Source organism: Copadichromis virginalis, linkage group LG4 (assembly GCF_057382275.1).
Source record: "Copadichromis virginalis isolate Kocher_CV1m ecotype Utaka linkage group LG4, C_Virginalis_male_GT1.1, whole genome shotgun sequence".
Classification (NCBI taxonomy): domain Eukaryota; kingdom Metazoa; phylum Chordata; class Actinopteri; order Cichliformes; family Cichlidae; genus Copadichromis; species Copadichromis virginalis.
The window spans coordinates 35499858-35522542 of NC_140621.1; the positions used below are offsets into that span (position 1 = coordinate 35499858).

The 22685-nt window shown below is 43.5% G+C and overlaps 1 protein-coding gene across 1 annotated transcript in view; it reads left to right on the plus strand.

Moving 5' to 3' along the window:
* The window catches only part of doc2a (double C2-like domains, alpha), a 70372-nt gene that overhangs the window by 16263 nt on the left and 31424 nt on the right, over positions 1-22685 (plus strand). Inside the window, exons 3-5 of the mRNA XM_085455181.1 lie at positions 3175-3254; positions 8629-8703; positions 12537-12646. Of these exons, the coding sequence (XP_085311307.1) occupies positions 3175-3254; positions 8629-8703; positions 12537-12646 (265 nt within the window). The remainder of the gene's footprint in view (positions 1-3174; positions 3255-8628; positions 8704-12536; positions 12647-22685) is intronic.

Sequence of the window (22685 nt, forward strand, 5' to 3'; positions counted from 1 at the left end):
AGCTCAGATTCAAAGTTAGTTTTCCTCGTGTTTTCCTATTTTTTAAATGTTAAATTTTTTTCTCTATGTGGTCGATCGATTAGCGGCTTCTCCTCGAGAGATAGCGCCCCCGCCAAAAGTTGTGGAACAAACTCATTCTGGGTCCTTCTATGCCGTCTGGTATTCTCGTGATTCTTACATTATTCCTCCTGGATTGTGCCTCAAGATCTTCACATTTCTCATCTAACTTCTTTAACTCTGTAGACAAACGCTCCACAGTGGCCTGGAGAATGGCGCTGGTGTCAGAGTGGTTTGAGGCACAGGCCTGCAGTTCAGTCAAAGTGTTATCGTGCTTGGCCACGTCGCTTTTTATGTCCGAAATTGAGGCCTGGATGCTCTGGTTCAAGGATGATACCTCGCCTCTTATGGTGGTAGAAATCTCTAACATGTGAGTGTCCAGTGTGGTGCACAATTTAGGCTTGATCGTATTTATCTCTGAACACAAGCTAGTCATAGCAGTTAGTAGCAGTTTATTCGACATTCATCCTTTTCCAGTGCAGGCGTGGGGTCCCCACCAGCTGAGTCCGAAGAGGCTTCCAGGCCTACATCGATCGCTCTTCTGAAGTTTGGGCTTCACCATTGTTGAAAGGCTCCCAGAAATATATCCACAGTAATCAGCAGGTTATGAATTTGGCGAAAAGATGGGTTTGACGTGCTTTTGAGAGCATTAAAAGATTTTCTTAAAGTCATTTTGACGAGGGACGTCTACACTCGCACATGCCTCACTAGCGCCCCCTATTTCTCATTTTTTTAAATCTTTTTTTGTTTGAATATTTTGCTTCTAGAAGTGTTCGCTATGTTGATCTGCGTATGAGTACTATCTACAAATAAAATATCTGAGATTCTCAATTCATGGGCAGCACAGTGGCCTCACAGCAAGGTCCTGAGTTCAGGCCGGGGTCTTTCTGTGCGGAGTTTGCATGTTTGTGTGGGTTCTGTCCGGGTACTCCGGCGTCCTCCCACAGTGCAAACACATGCAGTTAGTGGCCATAGGTGTGAATGTGAGTGTGAATGGTTGTCTGTGTGTGGCGACCTGTCCGGGGTGTATCCTCTAAGACAGCTGGGATAGGCTCCAGCTCCCCACGACCCTGCAAAAGGATACGAGCGGAAAAGAATGGATGGATTTTCAATTCAACTCAATTTATTTTATTGTCTTTATTGTCCCACAGGGGAAATTAGTTTAGCAGCAAAGGCAACAATAAGAATAAATAAAAGTGATGGTGATGATGAAATGAGCACGGGGCGACTGTGGCTCAGGGGGTTGGGAAGCGCATCTGAAGGTTGCCGGTTTGATTCCCGGGTCGTTGTGTCCTTGGGCAAGACACTTCACCTACCGCCTACTGGTGTTGGCCAAAGGGGCCGATGGCGCGATATGGCAGCCTCGCCTCTGTCAGTCTGCCCCAGGGCAGCTGTGGCTACACCTGTAGCCTCCACCAGTGTGTGAATGAATAGTGGAATTGTAAAGCGCCTTGGGTGCCTTGAAAAGTGCTGTATAAATCCAATCCATTATTATTATAAAAAGCCACACGACAGTTATTTGGATTATTTGCCATTAAGGAGACGAGTCGCAGTCGGGATAAAAGAAACCTGGAGTCTTTTTGGTCGACCTCGCAGGTGAAACTCGAAGGCAACGAGCGAGTCAAACTGAACACGAGCCTTCCTCAGCACGCGTTGTTAACTTATACATGGCCACAGGCCCTGACAGTTTTCTGGCAGTTTATAGCAAAACTCCCAACTGGTTCTTGTTCTTCAGAGTCATGTTACCAAACAGCGAATCGCAGGCTCACACTCTGCACAATCTCAGTATCTTTAATGACAGCGGCTGATGAGCTATAAGAAGACTTCCCAAAATCAATAATCACGTCTTTTGATTTTGACGCCTTTAATGAAACGAAGGACTCATCACAACAACCCACAAAGTCCTGTACAACCTGCCCGTGGCCTGACTCGGTCCTGATCACTGTGTGTTGGGAGTTTACCTGATTACCTGAATTGAAACTGTGTAAAACTAAAACATTTTCATCAGAAGACTGAAATGTACGGAGCCCCTCTGACGACATGGTCCAAAAAATAAATAAATTGTGGCCATGAAATACTATTTCGTGAGCATGAAATGCTAATTTGTGGGCACGAAACACTTGACCGATAACCGTGATCCTTCAGGCCCTTGCAGTTGGTTGACAATAAAATCCAGGTCCTACGTACATCTGTAAAGCAACTGGGCTCGCAGTATCCTGTTTAAATGTCTCTCCGTAATAATGGTTCCTTGCATTGCAGGCTTTTCAAAATGCATTTGTAGCTCATCCCCAGCCTAAAATAAAACTTCATCATACTGTCTCTGTCCACGGTGCATAGGTTTAGCCTACTCTCATGCTTATGTCTCTACGCAGCTGTCCAGGAATTGTATCAATATGATGTGCGCAGGTTATCTGTTTCGTTGCCACGTTAGACCTATTTCGTGTCCTCGAAATAGTATTTCGTGGCCACAATTTATTTCTTTTTTCGACCATGTCATCAGAGGGGCTCCATAGAAATGAACTTAATGCCAAAATCACACCTTTGTGTTTGATTTTCTTTTTCTTTGTGTTACTGTGACTGCCATCTCGTCCTGTGGCCTCTGCAGTCATTTTCATGTCTTTCTGTCATTTGAACATTAAAATGTTCAGTCACAGCGGCCCTGAGCCGCGAGGTTCACTCAGTGAAGAAGAAAAACCAGGACGTGGCAGAGGCCGCTCTCGTTCACCGTGCAGCAGAGTAACGTAGCCGTTCGTCCGCTACACACAGCAGCTCAGAGTTAGCGTATGAGTGCGGTTAGTTATGTAAGCAGTGATGTGTTAGTGTGAATCATACGTGTTATCTGAGCGAGCGTGTGTGCCCTGTTACACGTGCACGGCTGTGAATGTTTGCTCTTCTTTGTAGGAAGACTGTGAGTCACGTGCGCTCTCCTCCGAATTGGATTCCCATCTTCTGATTGCATGACATGCCTGACATGTTTCTCTGTTCTCTTGCATGCTTTCAATTAAATCTAACAGTTTTGATCTCTTGCGCTTGTTGACGCGAGGCTTGTAATCATGTTTTCTTTCATGAATCATGGATGTTGTCTGTTTCCTCCCTCTGCCTGCGATGATTCCCCAGCTGCTCTGGGAACGCTGGAGTTCGAGCTGAGGTACGAGCAGAGCTCCAACAAGCTGCACTGCACCGTGCTGCGGGCCAAGGTGAGGACGCTCTGCAGACACCGACACGCTCTTCTTCTCTGTTTTCATGCAACAGGAAGCATACAGCCCATATGGAGTAAAACCGATCAGCTGATTTACGCTGTGCAGTAACTTCAGTATATTTCATAAACCTTCATATCAGGAATGAAAGACACGTTTAAGGAGGATCCCAGGATTTTAAAGAAAAATCCGCCCTGAGCCCTTCACGTGAAAATCACTTTGTTTAGCTTTTTTAAGACAAGTTATAATCCAATAAGAGTAATAATAATAATAATCATGATATATGAGAAAGTTGCATAAAGCAGATTAAACACAGGGAACTATGTTATATAATAATAATTAAAGTCTGCTCTCAGCTGTGGATTTTCACCACTCATCATAAATTAAATCTGCTCTAGTTTCATGAACTGCTACGAATTAGATTCCCTCCACAGAGTGAAGAATAATGAAGGCTGTGCTGTCAAAGATAAATATGAGCTCTAATAGTATTTCTGTGCAAATTCAGATTTATTGAGCTACTTGGACCCGTGGGTCTGCTGCACAGATTGTTATTTGGTCAGTAAATTTCACTCACACACTTTTATTCGTCTGGGTGCTGCTGCTGAGGAGCGAGAGTAATCTCTGATTATGGATCTGAGGAAGCTGCAGGAAAACGATGCGTGCATCCTCAGCTCGTCGTTGACCCAGTAACAGTCCCAGAGCAGGTGTCAGGAGTCAGGAGGAGGTGAGATAAGAGGTGGCCGAGCCTCGGGCTGGAGACCCGTGTTTGGTGTGAAGAGCAGGCGTCGAGCTGGAGTCACCAAAGTGATGCTGATGGGCGTGCCGTGTGCTATATCCAGCAAACAGCCTAAAGTGAGATGAAACATATGACGTTTTCTGCTGTTTTACATCAGGATGCATTTGGTTTCACTGAGGTTTTACCTCAAAGTGTCATTATGAAAAACAACGTGTAATTCGTCCCTTTTAAAACTGTTCCTCAGGTTATCTGACATTTTGTTTGAATATCAGCAGCGATACACATCACTACAAACATCAGACTGACAGACTAAACGTACTACTCCGCTGGCACCAGGTACAAGCGTCGCCCACTTTAACCAAAATACCTCCTCGTAGGCGTTTTGCATAATTGTCCAGCCGTGTCTGACATCGGCTCGCTGAAATCTTTGACCTCTCTTCTTTTTAAAATCCCTTCAGCTGCAAAATGTTTGAAGGTTTTTCTCCTTCACACCACGTGGGATTCATTCCTGGCTTTAAAGCCATCACATCACACCATTTCCTGTTTTTGAGTCGTTCCTCTGAGTTATTTGAGCGCCACAGACAGTCCTGCTTAAAGCCCGGGAGGACAGGCCAGGAAAGGATGCATATTGTTGTGTATTTATGGAGAATCTGGCTCTTCACCAAAGATCACTCCTCCTTATGGTAGACGTGTGACGGCCTGCCTGTACCTGGCACAGGTTACACCGCACCTTGTTTTGGGTTCTCATCCGTCAGGCTTGCTCGGAGAATCATCTCACAGCTCACCATGACTGTTCACAGATGTTACAAAAGATGGCGTCGCCTCTGCGTCTGACTGCGACAGCTGTAATTCTTACTAATGTCAAACAGGAGGCGACTCTGTCAGATGCAAAAAGATTCCTGGTTGTGCAGAAGACACATGACTTCCTCTGTGACCTCAGTAAACACTCTCCTGATGGGTTTATGGGCTCGGTCACAAGTCTGAATAAAACATTGAATGCATTTTGTAAATTATGGTCCTTCTGAGAGTGAGAGAAGAATCATCCAGCTCTGTCTAACGAGCCATCAATCACAATCGCTACGAGCATCTGGTACTCCTGGTTTCGCACATCTTACACCAAGACAGTGATTTCAGACTCTCGGCTTGAGACGTCATGAAGAGAGAGCTGAAGCTGAAAGACATCCCCACCCTCAGCACGAGCCCACAGAGAGGGAGCAAACTTATCTGGGTCCAGCTTGTGGCAGAAGATGGGAAAAATCAGGAATATTTATTAAAACTCTTATTCTCTATTTTATTCTCTTCCTGATAACTACTGCGCTCAGTGTGGCCAAACCACCCCATCCAACAGCTCCACCTTTGATCCATGTATCCAGAGCGGGGTGTTCCTAAAGATCTGACAGCTGCTAATCTACACCACCTTTTTCAGAATGCAGATGGACCAACAGCAGCTCCGTGAGGATGAAGTGGAGTTACTGCAGACGTCCCAGCAGAAACTTTTTGGTGCTGATTTTACTGAAACATCAACAAGCATCAGCTTTACAGGGCTAAAGAACCAAAATCTGCAGTTCCTCTAACGTCCACTAGAGGCTCCAACACTTTATAGCCTGGCTCCATGTTTGCATTATTAGGGGCGTGGCCTCTGTAGCTGACACAGGTGGCTGTAGCTGTCTGCTAGCTTCATCTGACCTGGACCTCCAGTCTGTGTTTGTGCTGTTGGAGCCTTCAAATTATAATAATGACATTATTTGACCCGTAATATGGCAGCTGCGAGGTTATTGTACTAACTGTTCAAGAAGCCTGAGCTCCAGGTGTGCTGAGTGGAATTCTAGTATTTTACTTGCATGTTACTGGGATATAACACTCCACCCTCTATGAAGCTTTATAAAGTGGGATTTGCAAACCACAGTAGGCTGTGGAGTCCAGGAAGTGATGGGTCGGTGTTTGATGCCTTCAGACATCAACAAAAAATGTCTATGAAGTTTTAGGTGTTTATAAAAAAAGTGGATCTAAAGAGTTATTTTCAGGGAGGAAAGAAATGAAAGGTTATTTTTGTCTGTCTCAGAGAACCTCTGAGAGGCGTCTCCCATCATTACAAACACAAATATGATGGAGACGTGTTTGTTTGCTGTCGCCGTGCGCACACTGCTGAGGCTGTTCAGCATTGCTAACCTGCACAAACGCAGCATATATTAAAGAGATTTCTCCTCCCTGCATGTTGGCGTGTGCTGCATGCACCGCTGTCTCAGTGTGCATGCACAGATCCAGAGTGTGGGGAGCTGAACCTGCTCTGACTGCAGCCCGTCGTCTCTTTACAGTCTCCGTTTGTCTCCCTCTTGTTGTTTGTGACACTTAAATTGGACTCTGCTGTGACAGCTTGATCTGAATTATGGCGCAGTCGCTTCACCTCCTGCCTTTACCTTGTTTATCTGTCCAGAGACCGTTTGTTTGAAGCAGGTTTGTTTCGTCCCCTCGGGCTGCTGGCTTTATATTTCACAGTGAGAATAAACTCTTTGTTCTCATTAAATAAACAACTCAAAAGTGTTTGTATTTCACAAAAAGCTTTTCATTAGTCACACCAAAGTTAGCTTCAAAGAACCAGAAACAGATTTCAGCAAATTCAAAAAACGGCATTTTTTCTACTCGGCTCTCTGCCCGTGTTACACATGAGGACACGAGTGCACCTCTCACAAACTGTTTCCCCGACAAATTTCCAAACGTCCCAGTTTTATTTTGGATGCATCCATAATTTCACTTTGCACAGGAACAAAAACCAGGAGAACGATGCTAACGGTCGTCCTTTGTGCTACGAGCTGCAGCGGTTCTCACACACGTCTCCTCACCAGTCCTGAGCATCTCTGAAGCTCCTCCAGGTTTGATGGTGTTTTCACCATCAGTGGGGCTGAAGCCCATCAGTAACCGTCACTTTGGTCTTCTGGAGGTTGTTCTTCACCACAAGACCAACGTGATGACCAAACGCACGTTTCTGGTTGTCGTGCTGGAAGGCTTTGTTTAATGTACACGGAGGAAGCTAACTTTAGGTCATAATGAACTACAGTCGAATTCTGAACACTTAATACAAATGAAAAGAATCTGGTCCCATTACTGAATCACACTTCGTGCTCCACAGCTGGTGACAGAAAGTTGTTGGAGCTCAAAGCTGTTCCTGTCATGTATGGTTTGTGTCCTGAAGCTGCAAAGTCTTCAGATTTTAATGAAGCAGAGATCAACACGAGCCGCTTCGAGCACAGAGGCAAAGTCCTCTCCTTCCCTCTTAGATCACCGTGACATTGATGCAGTCGGCGCTGCTCTCGCTCTGCAGTGCAACACTAATAGAAACACATGTGAGAATGAAATTGCTTCATTTCGTGAGGGATGGGAGATAATCTGAGCACCTGCTGTATCCTTTGTTTCCTCTGCTGTTTTCTTAATTTGAGTACCTACTTGAATGTCCCTCCTGGCATCGACTCATTTCTGCAGCAGATGAAGGAGCAGTTTCAGATTCGAGCAGGTGGATTAACTCGGCGCTCCCTGCTGTGTGCACACATTTCTTTCTGCAGGGACGAGGGAAAGCTCAGAATTTTTTAACACCTTTAACATCAGCAAATAAAAGACACGCCTGGTAACCGCTGCCAGAAACGTTCAGCAGAATAATCCACCAATTCTAAGGTTAAATATTTGCCCCAGAGCAGCTGTGGCAACAACTGTAGCTGCCTCCACCAGTGTGTGAATGTGAGAGTGAATGAATAGTGGTATTGTAAAGCGCTTTGGGTGCCTTGAAAAGCGCTATATAAATCCACTCCATTATTATTATTATTATTATTAGAGGAACTGCAGGTTTTTCAGCTTCAGCTGCTGGAGCCCAAACTCAAAGCTGTAGGAGAGTCAGACACAAACGCCATGCGTCCACGTGAACGACTGTGGCTGAACCAACTAACTGCTCACACCATTCAAATGAAACTGGATGTCTGACACTGATGAACAAAAGTACATGTAATTGAAACTCGAGGTATCATAGCTGTCACTTGTGACACTGGATTGTATTTCAGGTAGATGTGGAAGGTCAGATTCTGTGTGGTGCCTCGGTCTCATTAAAAATGCTGTGGGTGGGGGTGGAGGGGAATATGCACAGAAGGAGAAATCGCTTCGTCTGCCGGCACTGCAAATGTCAAAGCTGTTGAAAGAGATTTAGGAGCAATTTGTCACGATGATCTGCTCCCACTGATGAGGTCAAGAGATTCAAATCAAGTGTTTCATCTGCCCGTGTGGAAAAATCATCTGTCCTGTCGCCTCTTTTAGTTTTTATACTCCTGAGATGTGAACAGCCGGAGAAGATGTGGAGAAAATGTCAGGAATCACAGGTTATAGCGGCTGGATTTATAGTAAAGTGGGAATTCTTGGTTTTGGGTTCCTGTTCTGATTCTGTATTTATTCTAATGATACGTTCCAGGTGACATATTTCACTTCCTCTCTTAACTTTATTATTATGATAGTTTTTATAACCTTTCCTGGGTTAGTCTCACGGTTCATGTAGAGGATAGCTGTACCTGCCGTGACGTTCCTCTCGCCATCTTCGTGATTGGATGCAATGAAACATCAAATAATAATAATGATATGCTCACTTGCTTCTGTTATCTGCAGGGTCTGAAGCCGATGGACTTCAACGGTTTAGCTGACCCGTACGTCAAACTGCACCTGCTGCCCGGAGCCTGTAAGGTGAGAGACCGTTTATAACCACAGAGGGTTGGTGTGACAGAGCGGGACGCTGGGATTGGGCAGGATGGAGGCAGACTGTGTGGACCTCAAAAGCTCCAGTTGAAAGAAGAAGAAAGTCCCACTGAGTGTTCAGGTGTTTCTGACCTGCAGGCTGTGCCTCATGTTTCCAGCATGAGCTTGATGAGGAGCACTACAGCACTTCTCAGGAAGGGAAAGAAAAAGAGGAAACACTCAGCTGACCTCCCATCATTCCACAGTGGGTGATGGCAAAAATGACTGATGACTCATTAGTGGCAGTAACTGAAGGATGCTTGTAAGGATGCTCCAGAGTATCCTCAGGTGAAGGAGGTCATCTTAATGTTGTTATGACTGCAGATGCCTCCAGATCACTTCACTCTGTTAGAAACCTTCATGAGAAATGCTTTACTTCCTGTTTTATTTTGAAAGTATTTTTCACCGTGTGTCTCTGGTGTTTTTGCCTCTGTCTTGTTTTCCTCTGACATCTTGCTTCACCACGGCACTAATCTCTGAGATTTCATGCTTTCACTTTCATACTTTGCTACCTGCCGGCTCGTCGCCCTCTTTGTGATCGATACCACAGGGTTATACCAGTGATACCAGTGAAACATGGCGAGGGCAAGATTTGAGTGTACCGACTAATTCAACATCCCAGACTATCAGACACTACTCGTCCTTTAGATCCTGCTGTGTTTGGAGAGATGTGCACACGGAGACATCAGTGCCCTGACGAAACAGCTGAAGGGATAATAACCTTCCTGCAGATGCTACACATACTTCTGCTTATAGGACTGTTCGATATAACCATATATATCTGATGACGATATAAAAACGTCTTTCGTTGCATTTCACGCTATCGTTTGTTTTGTGGTGTCTCAAAATAAACTGTTTACATTAATATTTGTTCATGGTTCTGATGTCACTGTAGTGGCTATATTAATAAAGTTCTCTCTTCCTCTTATATTTAATATAACCACACTACAGACGGACAAGCGCCTGTTTTTATGCGTTGTCGTTAGCAACAACGACGATAACAGCATCGCGTGTCCGCTTGTTTATGTTCCACATAAACCTTTCACAATAAAGCTCAAGATCCTGTTGAGACTTTTCAAAATAAACTGAATCATGTGAAAGAGCAGATTATTTACGGATGAGAAGTAAAAACGAGCCGCCGGGTGCTAAAAAATAAACCTTAGACTCAAACATTAGAACAGCTTTTCCCCGCAGCACGCCGTGTAAGAAATACAAAGAAAACGGCGCCGTTACAACTTATGTCTAAAAATGTGTCGTTTCATGCATCGGTTAAAACACTCGACTCCAGCTACACGACGCCCAGCTGGAAACACGTCAAGCAAGTCGAGCTGCCCGAGATTCACAGAATTTACAGAAAATGTTACATGTTTGTGATTTATATGGTTATCGGACGATAGATGTCTGATATCGGGATATGAGGTTTTGGTCATATCGCGCAGCCCTATCTGCTTATCTAGAACAAAGTTGCTGTTGACGTTCGACTTTGTGTTAGGGGAAGCCACACAGAGGTGCTGTAACGTAAGTAAAGATGATGACTCTGTTACAACAGTTCATCCCACACGAACATCAGCGTGAATTAAAGATTTTGTTTGGAACAGTTTCACAGTAAAGCCAAACTGGACCCTTTGAAGGACACGACAGCCTTCATCATGAAAGACGGGCTTGAGTCTAAACCACTGTGGGCAGGTTAGAAACTCCTAAAAAGAATCTTATGTGTTATAAATTGTTTTCTTTCATGTCACTAGTTTGACCAAAGTGCAAACTGTTTGCTCGGCGCTTGTTTCGTTTTCATTGCTGGATAAAGGAACAAGTGAAATTCTCTCCAGCGTGAGGATGAAGTAGCATCAGCAGAAAATGAACAGTCGACGGACGTGTTTCTACACATGAAAACGGGAACTTTGTGGGCGGAGCAAACACCTACAGAGAGGTGCGCAGCACAGCTAGTGTAACTGAACAAATAAGAGGACGAAGCATCGCCCTCTGACCTCTGTGTCACTTCCTGCTGCTTAAAATGGCCCATATGGAAAAGAAATAGTAAAAACTTATATGTGATTACTCATGAAAGTGGCCACTTTCTCATTACTTTCATACATTGTTTTAGTAAGTATCCAAAACATACAAGTTTCATTTATATAATTTTTAAGGGATCTTATATCTGTTTTCACTCTTGTATGCTTTTCATACAAGTTTCACACAAGACAGATACAAACTTTATAAGATTTATCTTTTCCATATGGGGGATGTTGTTTATTTCTCTCACACCAGATTTGGTCGAGTTGAGTTTTTGTTTTTTTTAGCAGCTTGGGTAACATCGGTGTCACTGACTCATTGTTATTTTCTCTCTGCATTTTGATGAGCCGGAGGTAAAGGTGCCACTCTGCTCGTACAGCCACAGACCGACCAGATTTATTTTTCTGCTTTTTCTTATTTCCTCTCAAATATTTGCCGTTACAACGGCGTTCACATAAAACACGGTCAGGTTCTAATAATGAAGTCAGTGTTCAGCGCATCAGTACAGTATTCACAGCGCTTCACTTCAAGCTTCAAACTCAGACATGCAGACATGCACCACTGTAGGCCCGACTGGTGGCGTGCTGTAGACGCGGTCAGAGCGGCCGTCGGGTCACACCGAGTGCGTTCTGACAAAGTGGGACGTTTTTGAACTTCCTGTGTAACAAATAACACCAAACATGTTGTTTTTGGATAAAATTCATCCTCAGCGTGAAGAAAAGTCGACCTCGTGGTCTGATTGGTCAAATCTGATTATTCAGGTTCAAAAAGTCGAGCTTAGTTATTAATAACTATTCATTTACCATTATGAACAGTTAGACTACAGAAGCTGTTGGGGACACTCAGCGCTGTCGTGTCAAAGACAGGAAGTTACAGGAAGTTACAGGAAGTTAGGAGGCTGGAATCACGTGACTGTTACCTTTTAATATCCATGCTTCAGAAAATCAAACTGACATCAGTTTGACAAAGTTGATCATGTTCAAAAAAGTGTCACAAGGTTTTGTTTCCCACGGAGGTTATTTTGTGTGAGAGCGCTTCACTTTGAGCAGTCAACGATGCAAAACTGCTCTAAGAATAAAAATATGCAGCTGGAAATGAGAAGAACATGATACAGTCAGCTGAAATATGTAAAAAGTGATTTTATTCTGGTTTCGTGGCCTCTGTGTTTACGTAAAGCCGCCTGTGAGCGCCTGAAATGTAGCGTCCACGGTTCAGTGGTGGTGCTGGAAGCACATTTTTGGCTTCGGCTCATTTCAGGATTTTCAGAAGCCGTTTCAAAGCCATGAAACGAAATCCTCCTCCTGACACGAGCAATGTGTAAAAATACTGAGGACGGATTGACTTTTATCCTGATGCTAGTTAAGTCTCTCGGCGGGTTTCCGGCACCTTCGCTGAAGTGATGCTTTGATTTTTGCTTTATTAATTGTGCAATCTTTGTGAACTTGAGTTTATTGCTGTGAGGAGACAGCAATGACTGTCTGGGTCCCCAAATAACATTAAAGTTTATCTCCATCTTGGCTCTGGTGTGAAAAAGAAAATCTTCTCTCTGACCTGTTTTTCCTTTCGTCCTGTTGTTGATGGGATCTTATTTTTATTTGACTTTTGTCTTGAAGCGACGCAGCCACGAATTCAGTCTTTAATGAGATTCATACCTGAGCTTAAAAAGGTTTAAACACATTTTCTGCACTGTTTGAACTTCTGTGCAGAGCTGCTGAAATGAAATGTCAAACTGTGTTAGTAATTACTAATATCTGTGTGTGTGTGTCCTTCAGGCCAATAAGCTGAAAACGAGGACGATCCGTAACTCCCTGAATCCAGTGTGGAATGAAACGCTCACTTATGTCGGCATCACAGAGGAAGACATGCACAGGAAGACGCTCAGGTCTGTGTTTATATCTGCGTGTGTGACAAACACACACTGGGGATAATTCATCACATCTCATTTCAGAGCAATTATGCTCACAGCCATTAATCAGCTGCTCTTACATCCTGACATTCACATATGAAGCTCAGTTGTCACATTTCATTAGTTTAGCTGTCGGAGCAAAAAGCTGCACCAAGATGAAATTAAATGTTGTCTTTGCTGCTTTTCGCAGCTATCAAACACTTTTTGTTGCCAATATTGTATCAAGATCCTTCCCCGACTCTCTGGCTGCCTCTAACAGTCTGATTGGACTGAATCAGTCCTTCACAGAGTCAGAGACAACAGCAAAGAGCACACAGCGAGCTGCTGTGAATAAAGCAGTTTGTCAGAGTTATCAGATAAACAGCTGCAGCCAAAAAAGGCTTGTTGTAGTGAATGAAGCCATCGTAAAAAACTACAGTAAACATCAGAAAGACTTTTGGGTTTAAATGACAAATGAGCCTCAGCCATCTTTATTCTGGCTGATGATGGCTAACACTAAGCTAACATGGACAAATAGCAAGTTGCTCTACAAAACCACAAGCTGTGATTTGGTAAATAAGTTTTACCCCTGATGAAGGTAAAAACATGCCCCAGATTTTTAGTGGTGCATGTTGAAATAATTTACACTGCAAACAAAAACCCAGAAATTAACTCTCAGTGTCCATAATCTGATGTCGGTGTGAGGGTCCAGCTGTGTGCCAGCAGAGGTTGGACCCAAACGCAGCACTGCAGAGACAAGACATGAACTTGTGCTAAAGACCGAACACTGAGACGAATAATGGACGGGACATGACAACAAGACTGACAAACAGGAAACACTGCCGACAACACACAAGCAAAACAGTAAGGGGACGAAACCAGAGCCACTATGGAAAACTGAACTAGGAGTCACTCTGGAAACACCAGAACACAAAGCACTGGATCAGCGACCCAGGACAGCGTGTGCCTAACATTATTCATAAAATCACAGAGTGAAAACCAGTGTTGGGACTAACGCGTTATTAAGTAACGCGTTACAGTAACTACGTTATCATTGTGGTAACGAGCACGGTAACTAGTTATTATGCCAAAATCAGGAACGCGTTAGTCGTTACTGGGATTTAGATAGGCTCGTTACTCGTTACTTCGTGTGGTGGCATCGCGGAGCTTCCACAGATTCAGTAACATTAGCAAGTGGTGGAGGCCAGCAGGAAAAGAGACCCGAGGCGGCCGCCGGTCCAAGTGTGAACTGAACTTCAGGTAAGAAGTTATGACCTGCAGTCTCTCTGGGTCAGATATGAACCAAGTGTAGGTGGAGTTTATTTTCGTTATTCTGACTTTTTCCGTACTGCGTGCTAGCTAGCATGACGGAGTTTCTATACAGCTGGGTGGTGCTATGAAGTTAATGTTGTTGAACTTTATTTTGTTCATAAGTTATTAGAGTTGCCAGCCGTCCCGTCTGGTATTCAGAGGAAATATTACGCGTTTCTTATTGAGGTGAAAAGGAACAGTTTGTCCCGTAATTCAGCAACAATGAAAAAGACACAAAGCTGGAGTTATTCTGTGTCTTTGCTGCACAGCTGCCTCTTCTTCTCTCATTCTCTCCCCTCCCTCTCCCGTTTCTACTTCAGTCATGAAACTGATCAATGATCAGCTGATCGTCTCTCTTGTTTGTTTATCGCCCACTTTGCGCCAGAAAGAGGAAACCAGCGGATGTCGCGCTAAACAACAGCAGCACGTTAAAGCTTGATCAGCTGTTGTTAGAATTTATTTAATATTAATTTCTAGTATCAGCTGATGTTTGCTGGAGCCACAGCTGTAAAGCTGCTGGTCATGATATGGTTTGGTTATGTGGTGAGAGGGAAACATGAAGATGAAACCAGGAGATGACCTTACTGGATCATCAGAGCTGAACAGTGATGGAGAAACAGGTTTACCTTTTAGGTGACATGGATGAGTTGAAGTTATGAACTGTTTCTGAGAGACAAATAACACCAGGATCCTTTTCTAAGTAGCTGACAGCTGGTAACTGTGCAGGGGCGGGTCTAGCAAAGTGTGGCCAGGGGGGCAGGTAGGGCATTAACAGGGAGAGGGGGGCACAAAGAAATACTTTTCTTTCTTATTCTCATTTAAAATGTCTCACTTTTAAAAAATAATTATCTGAGTCTTACAACAAACGATTGATAGATTGATGCATATATACCATCAGAACAGTGTACATCACTGTCACAACAGTGTTTGTTTTCATTCAAAGGCTTTATGATTTTTCCTATAATGGTGGGCCGGTCTCTAGTCAAAATGTCCGGGCCAATTTTCTGTCCCAGTCCAGCCCTGTATGCAGCTCACCTGCAGTCTGCTGTTACCTACATCTTCCTATTCAGAAGGCAGAATTTCCGAGTTCTGAGTACAATCGAAAGCACCACGACTGCAGTTTTTGTGTTGGATGTAAAAGGCGCACATGACGCTGTGACGTAGGCTAGAATCATGGCAGCAGTCAATGACGGTCCAGGCGTGGGATTTCTCTCGTGGAAATGTGCACATTATCTTTTTCTTTCTGTTGGTAGGTGGCACAGTGCACTGTGGCAAGTAAGCAAGCTAGAAGACTGGCAAAGTTATGGAAGAAACACATTAACAAGAGAATTATGAGTAAAACCAAAGTTACTTTCCCTAGTAACTAGTTACTTTGAAAGTAACGAGTAACTTGAAGTAACTGAGTTACTTTTGAGAGAAGTAACTAGTAATGTAACTAAGTTACTATTTTAAAGTAACTTACCCAACACTGGTGAAAACTACCATCAAGTAAATAAAAGAGCAATGACAAAGATTCAGACCATACTGAGACTCCCCACTTGCCTGACAGGGCCGTGCAGAGAGGTTTAAAGGGGCGGGTGCCCAAAGTTAAAAAGGGGCACATTGAACCAGGCTGAATAACAACACACATTCATCAAGAATCTAATATGGGAAGGGCAGGGCTGTGTTGATCTGAGACTGTAGACATTAAAAAGTCCACAGGAGAGATGGTAGCTGATTAAACAAGTGTCATGAGATAATAACAAAATGCAAAGATTGGTGACAGCGCTTGGAACCATAAGGACACAAAAAACTGTGAGAAATAAATTAGGCTCTGCCTGTGAATCACTCTTTGCTTCTCTTCTTCCTTCCATCCCATCATTTCATATATCACTCTCCACTTGCTGTCTATCTGAGAACAAGGCACAACTTGCTATTGCAATAAACTATAATCTAATTATCCACACCTAACAACTCCAGCACTTAATCTATAATAAAATGATGACAGAAAAATGTTATAGCCCTGCCTTTAGTAGCCTCACACAGCTCTGCTGTTTCCTCCTCATGTCCTTACCAGGCATGTCTGGACAATGTTATATCATGAGTAATAATTTAAAAAAATCTATATACATAAAACACACACATGCACACACAGTGACACTTTAGACCTTCTTCTGAATACTGTATATACTATGGGCATCATGGTGCTGATCCAGAATCCTTACATTATTATTTATTACTAGAGCTACAATAATAAAGCAAAGAGGAGGGGGAAGTAATAAATATGAAATAATGTATTTATGATGATTGCATTTGTTTCACTATCCACTCTGTGCAGGGCAAAGCTTATTACATGTTTAAACTGTAGAGATACAATCATTTTACTGCTGTAACATCCAACTTTTGTCTTATTTAAAATATAAATCTAATATAATCTGCTTCTTAATGTATGTTCTTTAAAATACAGCTTGTGTTTTTAAATATATTATAATTATAATAATTATTATGTAGACATGCATATTAGATCGTTTTTTAGTGAAATATAATCCCTCCAGAAAGGCAGGAAACTTACTTTAAAACGAAATATGTTCCCTAAAACGGTGACAGAGCTACAGACCCATGACAGCCTTACACAGGTAGCCAGCAGCTATGACCAGCACTACCTGTGCAGTTAATAAAAGGACAGGTAATGTTTGTCGCGCTGTTGCACACACAGCACGCTCGTTTGTTTCAGTTCGTCAGTCCAACGTGTACGTAATAAGCTGATACTCCTGGGTGCTACACACTACAGTGTACGCTGTACACCTACTTACTGGTTGTGTCGCATCAGTCTGTGTCTCTGAGTTAACTTGTGTTTCTCCTGCAGCTCCGGACCGCTAAAAATGCGCGTGCTCTTTGTGAGCTCGTTCCCGGCTCGTAACCAGCGCGTTCTGCCGTCAAGGGCGATCATTGGTTAAATGTGATCATGTGACTGATGCAAGCCAGATCCTTTTATTTAGCAAAACTGTGATTAATAGTTAAATATTATTGTTGAGGGGCACAGAAAGGACTCCGCACGCACACACACATAAAAAATAATAATAATTTTTTTTTAAAAAGTTACCTCAACAAAAGGGCACTTTGGGCACCCATCAGGAAAGGGGCGGGTGCTCAAGCCCCTCTACCCCCCCCCTCTGCACGTGCCTGTTGCCTGATCACGGACATCAGAATATCTGTGGCTTCTTATTTAAACTTGTTGTGAGTCCCTGCAGTTAGAAAGTCCTCGGTCATGGTTCATGAGAGAAACAACCACACGACTGAGTGAAAACCTAACCCTGACCAGGCTGTCATTCACTGCAGCAGTCACAGTTAGAAGCTGTGGTTTGTAGGGCTGAAACATGTTTAAACACATTATCACAGGGTGTCACAGGGTGTCACAGTGGCAGCAGTAATAAATAGTCTGTCTGGGTCCAACGATGCAGCACCGTCTGTACTGATTCTCTGATACTGTGCTGGTCTGAAGAAGAAGTTACTGTTTCCACAGCAGCATACAGAATAAAATAGTATAATTCACAAAATCAACACTGTTAATAGTAAAGTGAAAGACTAATAATGCAGTAGTGCAAATTTTTATGTATAGCAGTGATAAAAATCAGACTCATGCTGAACTGTGTAGACGATGTAGCGTGCACTGAGATTGTGCAAGAGAGAAAGAGTGGTAGTGCAAGCGGCATTAATAAAAATATATAGAGTGTAAACCTGAAGAGACAGCAGCATGAAGGGCGATCCAGAAATGTGTGGAGTCTATCCTGACAGGAGTGTTCACCTGCAGAGAGAACAGCATCATCTCCTGCAGCGTTCCTCAGGTGGGTTCTCCACGATGGGTTCTCCACGATGGACAGCAGTGTGTTCAGTCCTGACCCTCACTGACTGACTGACCAATGATTGAATCGTTCCAGCCTTGACCCTGCTGGCACCTCTGGCGACTGGTAGAAGATCTCCAACATCTTGGTGCACATCACTGAAGGATCTGAGCTGAACGTAGAAGCAGAATACAGCGTGCTCTGCCCTCCAGGCTGTTGGCAACATGCGTGACGTACAGAACATATGACAGAGGCAACAGCTCCTTTCAACGTGATCGTCCTGCTGCTTTTTCATTTGACTTCAGAGTGCAGCATAATCAGAAGTGTCCTGTGGAGAATTGTGGCGTGGTCTTCTAAATGATGGAGCCCCCCTGTACTGATAAACGTGTGTTTGCAGCACAGCGGGACGGTGAACGCAGCGGGAAGCCTTCGATTACGGAGCTCGGGAGCAAACGTGTGGAAAACACCGAAGCAAAGCTGTGAATGAACCTGTGAGGGAAACACGAGCTGGCGTCTCACGGTTCCTCCTGAAGCAGTGACTTCCTTGTCCTGGCTCCTTAACGGGATCCTCCACTCCAAAACTTTTCATCATCAAACACTCTGCTTCCTTCTTTACAAAGAAAGCTGTGATCTGCTTGGATTTAAAGGGATTTGGGATAATAAATTCTGGCTGACACAAGTTTTATTCTTTAGAGGTAAAACTTTGCTGTCTTGTTGCTTCGGGAGCTTTAACTTTTCCTTAAGTCATCAGTCTCTGGCTTTAAGCTTCTGACATGCATCCGTGATTTGAAGCTGCATAAATAAAAGAGACTTATATTATATTTCATCCCATGGAGGTCCAGTACAGCCATGAAAGCAGACTGAACAGAGAGACGTTATCTGGTAATTGCAGCCTCAGGTGATTATCGGTCATTTCTGTCTGCAGCTCGGCTGTTCGGGGCCATTACCCGCTGCTTTTGTAGCCTTTCATTTCTTTACAATTTGAAGACTGAATCCGCAGAATTAGCTTTTAATCGTTTCATCTGAGCCGTCACTGAAGTATAAAAACATGAAGACTCTCAGTGCTCTGATTTCTAAATGAGTTTGCACATCAGATGTAACGATACAGATGATATCGTTGGATCTGATGTGCAGCGTATGACTCTTCTGTCTCTGCTCCTCGCTCACAGCCTGAAAACCTCTGAAATCCAAATGAAAAAGTAGGCCGAGCAACAGCAGCCCAGTAAGTGCGGCGTTTCTTTGGCCTCCCGTGCACAGGAGTTGTTTGACTCTTTTCAGTTTGGCCCACGCCAAAACCATAAGTGTCAAACCTTGGCTGGATTAAAGAGCTGAACATTGATGAAAACAGCTGAGATCTGGGTTTGATCTCAGCGCTGCGACAACGTTTTTCGAAGGTTGGGGGAAAAGTTGAAACTGTGTGTCATTCAAATACTCTCCTCACTATGCTGTAAAAGTCAGATGATGACACTTCTCACTTTTCAAAACTTGAAAAACGTCTAAGAATCCGTTGTATTAATGTCCTTACTTCCTAAAACAGTCTCGGTTATAAAACTTCACATTTTAACAAACAGGTTTTTGCTTTCTGAACAAAAACACCTGTTTGGAAAACAAGCTTAATTAAAGAGTCGGGGCTTAAAAACACAGCCTCTCACCCCGTCAGCTCAGGCATTGTGTAACCACACAGATGTGTACCTTTCGTGGACTCACTACATCACGGATTAATCTGTGGTTATACAGCAGTTTCTACTCTACGGGATCAGTCAAATAAAACGCGCCTCATTCACATAAGGTTTTTTCTACACCTAAATACTTTCTGTCTGACAGTCACACTCTGATGAACACAACAGAGCAAATTGGGGTTCAGTATCTCACAAAAGGAGACAAAAAAGAAGGAAAGAAAAATACTAATGATAGCATCAACACTCCTATTAGAGTGATTAGTAACTAATAATAAGCCCATCCGGTCTGTGTGTCTGACGTCATTAACTGTTTCCGGGTCCAAACTCTGCTGCATCACTGAGCTACAAACTGCACTTTCATCTGTAATACAATGATAGCGTGGCTGCTTTACCAGGTTTAACATCCAGACAATGAAAACAGAATTTATTAAATTTGATGTGCTACGTGATCGCTAGCGACACAGCTATGTTAGCATAAACACTGAAGCTGGAGGATGATGCTAACTTTCTTCCACTCGATAAAAGTCAACGTGATGGTTCCTGATGGTTAGTAGTGATGGTAAATTTGATTCTTTTTACTGTGTGAGTGAGTGATTCGTTCGCTCTATGATTCAGCACAGGAGGGAAGGGGGTGAGTAGCTCAAATGTGCTGTTAGCATGTTAGCAGAGCGATGCTACTGTGAACCGAGGAGCTATTTTCTTGATGTGAGCTTCTACTCACGTTTTTTTCTTCCAGTTCAGAGCAGAAATTTTTTTGTTAAGATACTGGATGTTGTGTTTTTCTCCATAATTTTAATTATAAGCTAGATACATTGCTGCTAACAGCAACAGGGATGAGTCAGTGAGTCAGTTGGGCTTGTGAATCATGATTCATGAGTCAGTAAAGTGATTCTCGAGTATTGAACGATTCGTTCATGATTCGAGCATCACTAATGGTTAGAGACAAATGTAATCGCACGGCAGGATGCTGTAAACGGACCAAACTTCAGTCAGAACAACTGAGATAATCCATCCACAACATGAGGTTAGTCATTAATATACTGCTGCAGGGCTGCAGTTCCACTATCCTTGTGTAACCCCTGGTCAGCTTCTCTTTCCAGCGCTGTGTGAATAAAACTCTCTGGACTCGAAGTGGGTAGAGCTCAGGCGTGATTTATTCCCCTGCAATAACATGGGACATGAATAACCATGGGTTTCAGCAACAGGATTCCGCCCAAACACAGCGAAAGCTTCATTGCTACTAACTATAGGCTTATGATCGTATAGTGGAACTCTTAGTTTTCCCAAATAAATAAAAACAAATATTGATTGAAAAATAAAATGGCAACAATACTTATCACGGAAAATAAAATAGAAACATTACTGCGTTGTGGTTTAGATAACAAAAGAAAAATTAATTCACTTAAATGCACATTCATGTAAATATAAATAAACCAAAGCCAAAATTCCCTTTTACGTACAATAGTAAATGGAACAATGCTGCCATCTACTGGGCAAACTTAATAAGCAATATGTCTTAAACAGAATTAGCCTGCAGCTCAACCATATACATGTTTCAAAGTACACATACCTGCAATAACATGGGACATGAATAACCATGGGTTTCAGCAACAGGATTCCGCCCAAACTATTGAGAGAAGTTTCAAAATTATTAGACACGACAGCCTCCTCTAGCTGTTAGCCGCTAGCTCCACGTGTCCATTTTTCTTACCGTCTAATCTATTAACTGCAAAACACGGTCATAAACCTGAAATCTACTCAAATACTACCGTATGGGCAGTTCATGCAGTTAGTGCACTGTCATATTAGCTTCAATGAGGATTTTCAAATATGTTTTAAACTCATGCTCTGTGAGAGCGGACGGAGAGGAACTTACCACAGCGAAAGCTTCATTGCTACTAACGATAGGCTTAGGGGGTAGCCCGTTTACCAGTAGCAGACTTCCGCTGCGGATTTTCAAAATAAAAGTTCCAAAATAAACCCATGGTTGCGATCCCAAGTTTAACAGGAATTTAACAACAACAAAACCATATCCATTCTTTTACATCGTTACATACACCCCCCTTAAATTCTGTTAAACTCCAAACCAGTTCAAGGGAGTATCAAGGGCCAGAAACAAAAGAACTATGAACAGCAGGTGCTTCGGGGTAAAATCGATACACTAATATTAATCATTGTCGATACAGAATCCTTTTATATAAAAGTGTCGAGACATTGGGTGGTACCAAGCCCAATACCTTCAACAGACTAGAGAAGATGCCATCTACACCTCCTTAACATCACATATAAGAGCACCCGAAATAATACTCCAAATCACATCCTGGACCACACAAAAAAATAAGTCGAAAGATACATGAAACCAAGTCAATTCCCTCAGAGCTAAAACATACTAGTCAGAAATGCAAAAACTGACCCTGAAACAGAAGAAGTTTCCTCAACTTTCTGCGCTGCCATCTCACAAATCAGTCTCTTGGGAGGCCTAACACTTCTCCCATACCTAGTGATAGCTAGCCCATCCATGCCCGCCTGAATAGTCTGAGGCTGTGTGCAAATAGCAAGATCTAAGTCAACATCAGCCATGGGAACCACAGGAGCCACGGCAACAGGTTCAGAGCCTTGACGGAGAGCAGCATCACTGATCACGGGAGCAGGCAAGGGGAATTCACTAATGGAGTTTTCAAACACTTCAGCATTAACTTCAGGGGGTGGGTCCTCCGCTGCGATAGAGCCACTGCTGGGGTCCACAACGCAGAGAGAATGGTGTCCCACGTCGAGGGAACCTTCAACTTCCACCGGCTCATTAGCGAGACCCTGTATCTCTGGCGTTTTCAGCAGCCAGTCCAGTGTCCTGTCATGATGATCCATCTGTGTTGACCTCACAGACCCTTGGTCATCTCCACTGTTCGGGTTCCCTCCGTCCAAGTCAGCACGGGAGGCCAGACTCCCTTCCACACCTAAGCCCAGGAAGTTAACAGGGAGAAGGAGGTTCCTGTGTACAACTCTTTCCTTGCCTGTGTGGCTCTCTCTTATCCTGTACACATTGATCCCAGACCTAACTGACACAACATCATAAGGCGTGGGATCCCACTTGTCGGCTAACTTTCTTTTTCCCCTTTCACCACGATTGGCCAACAACACTCTATCACCTACAGCCAGAGGTGAGCCTTTGACTTTGCGGTTGTAGAGTCTGGCATGGCGCGCTTGCTCGTGAAAAGCGTGGTTCTG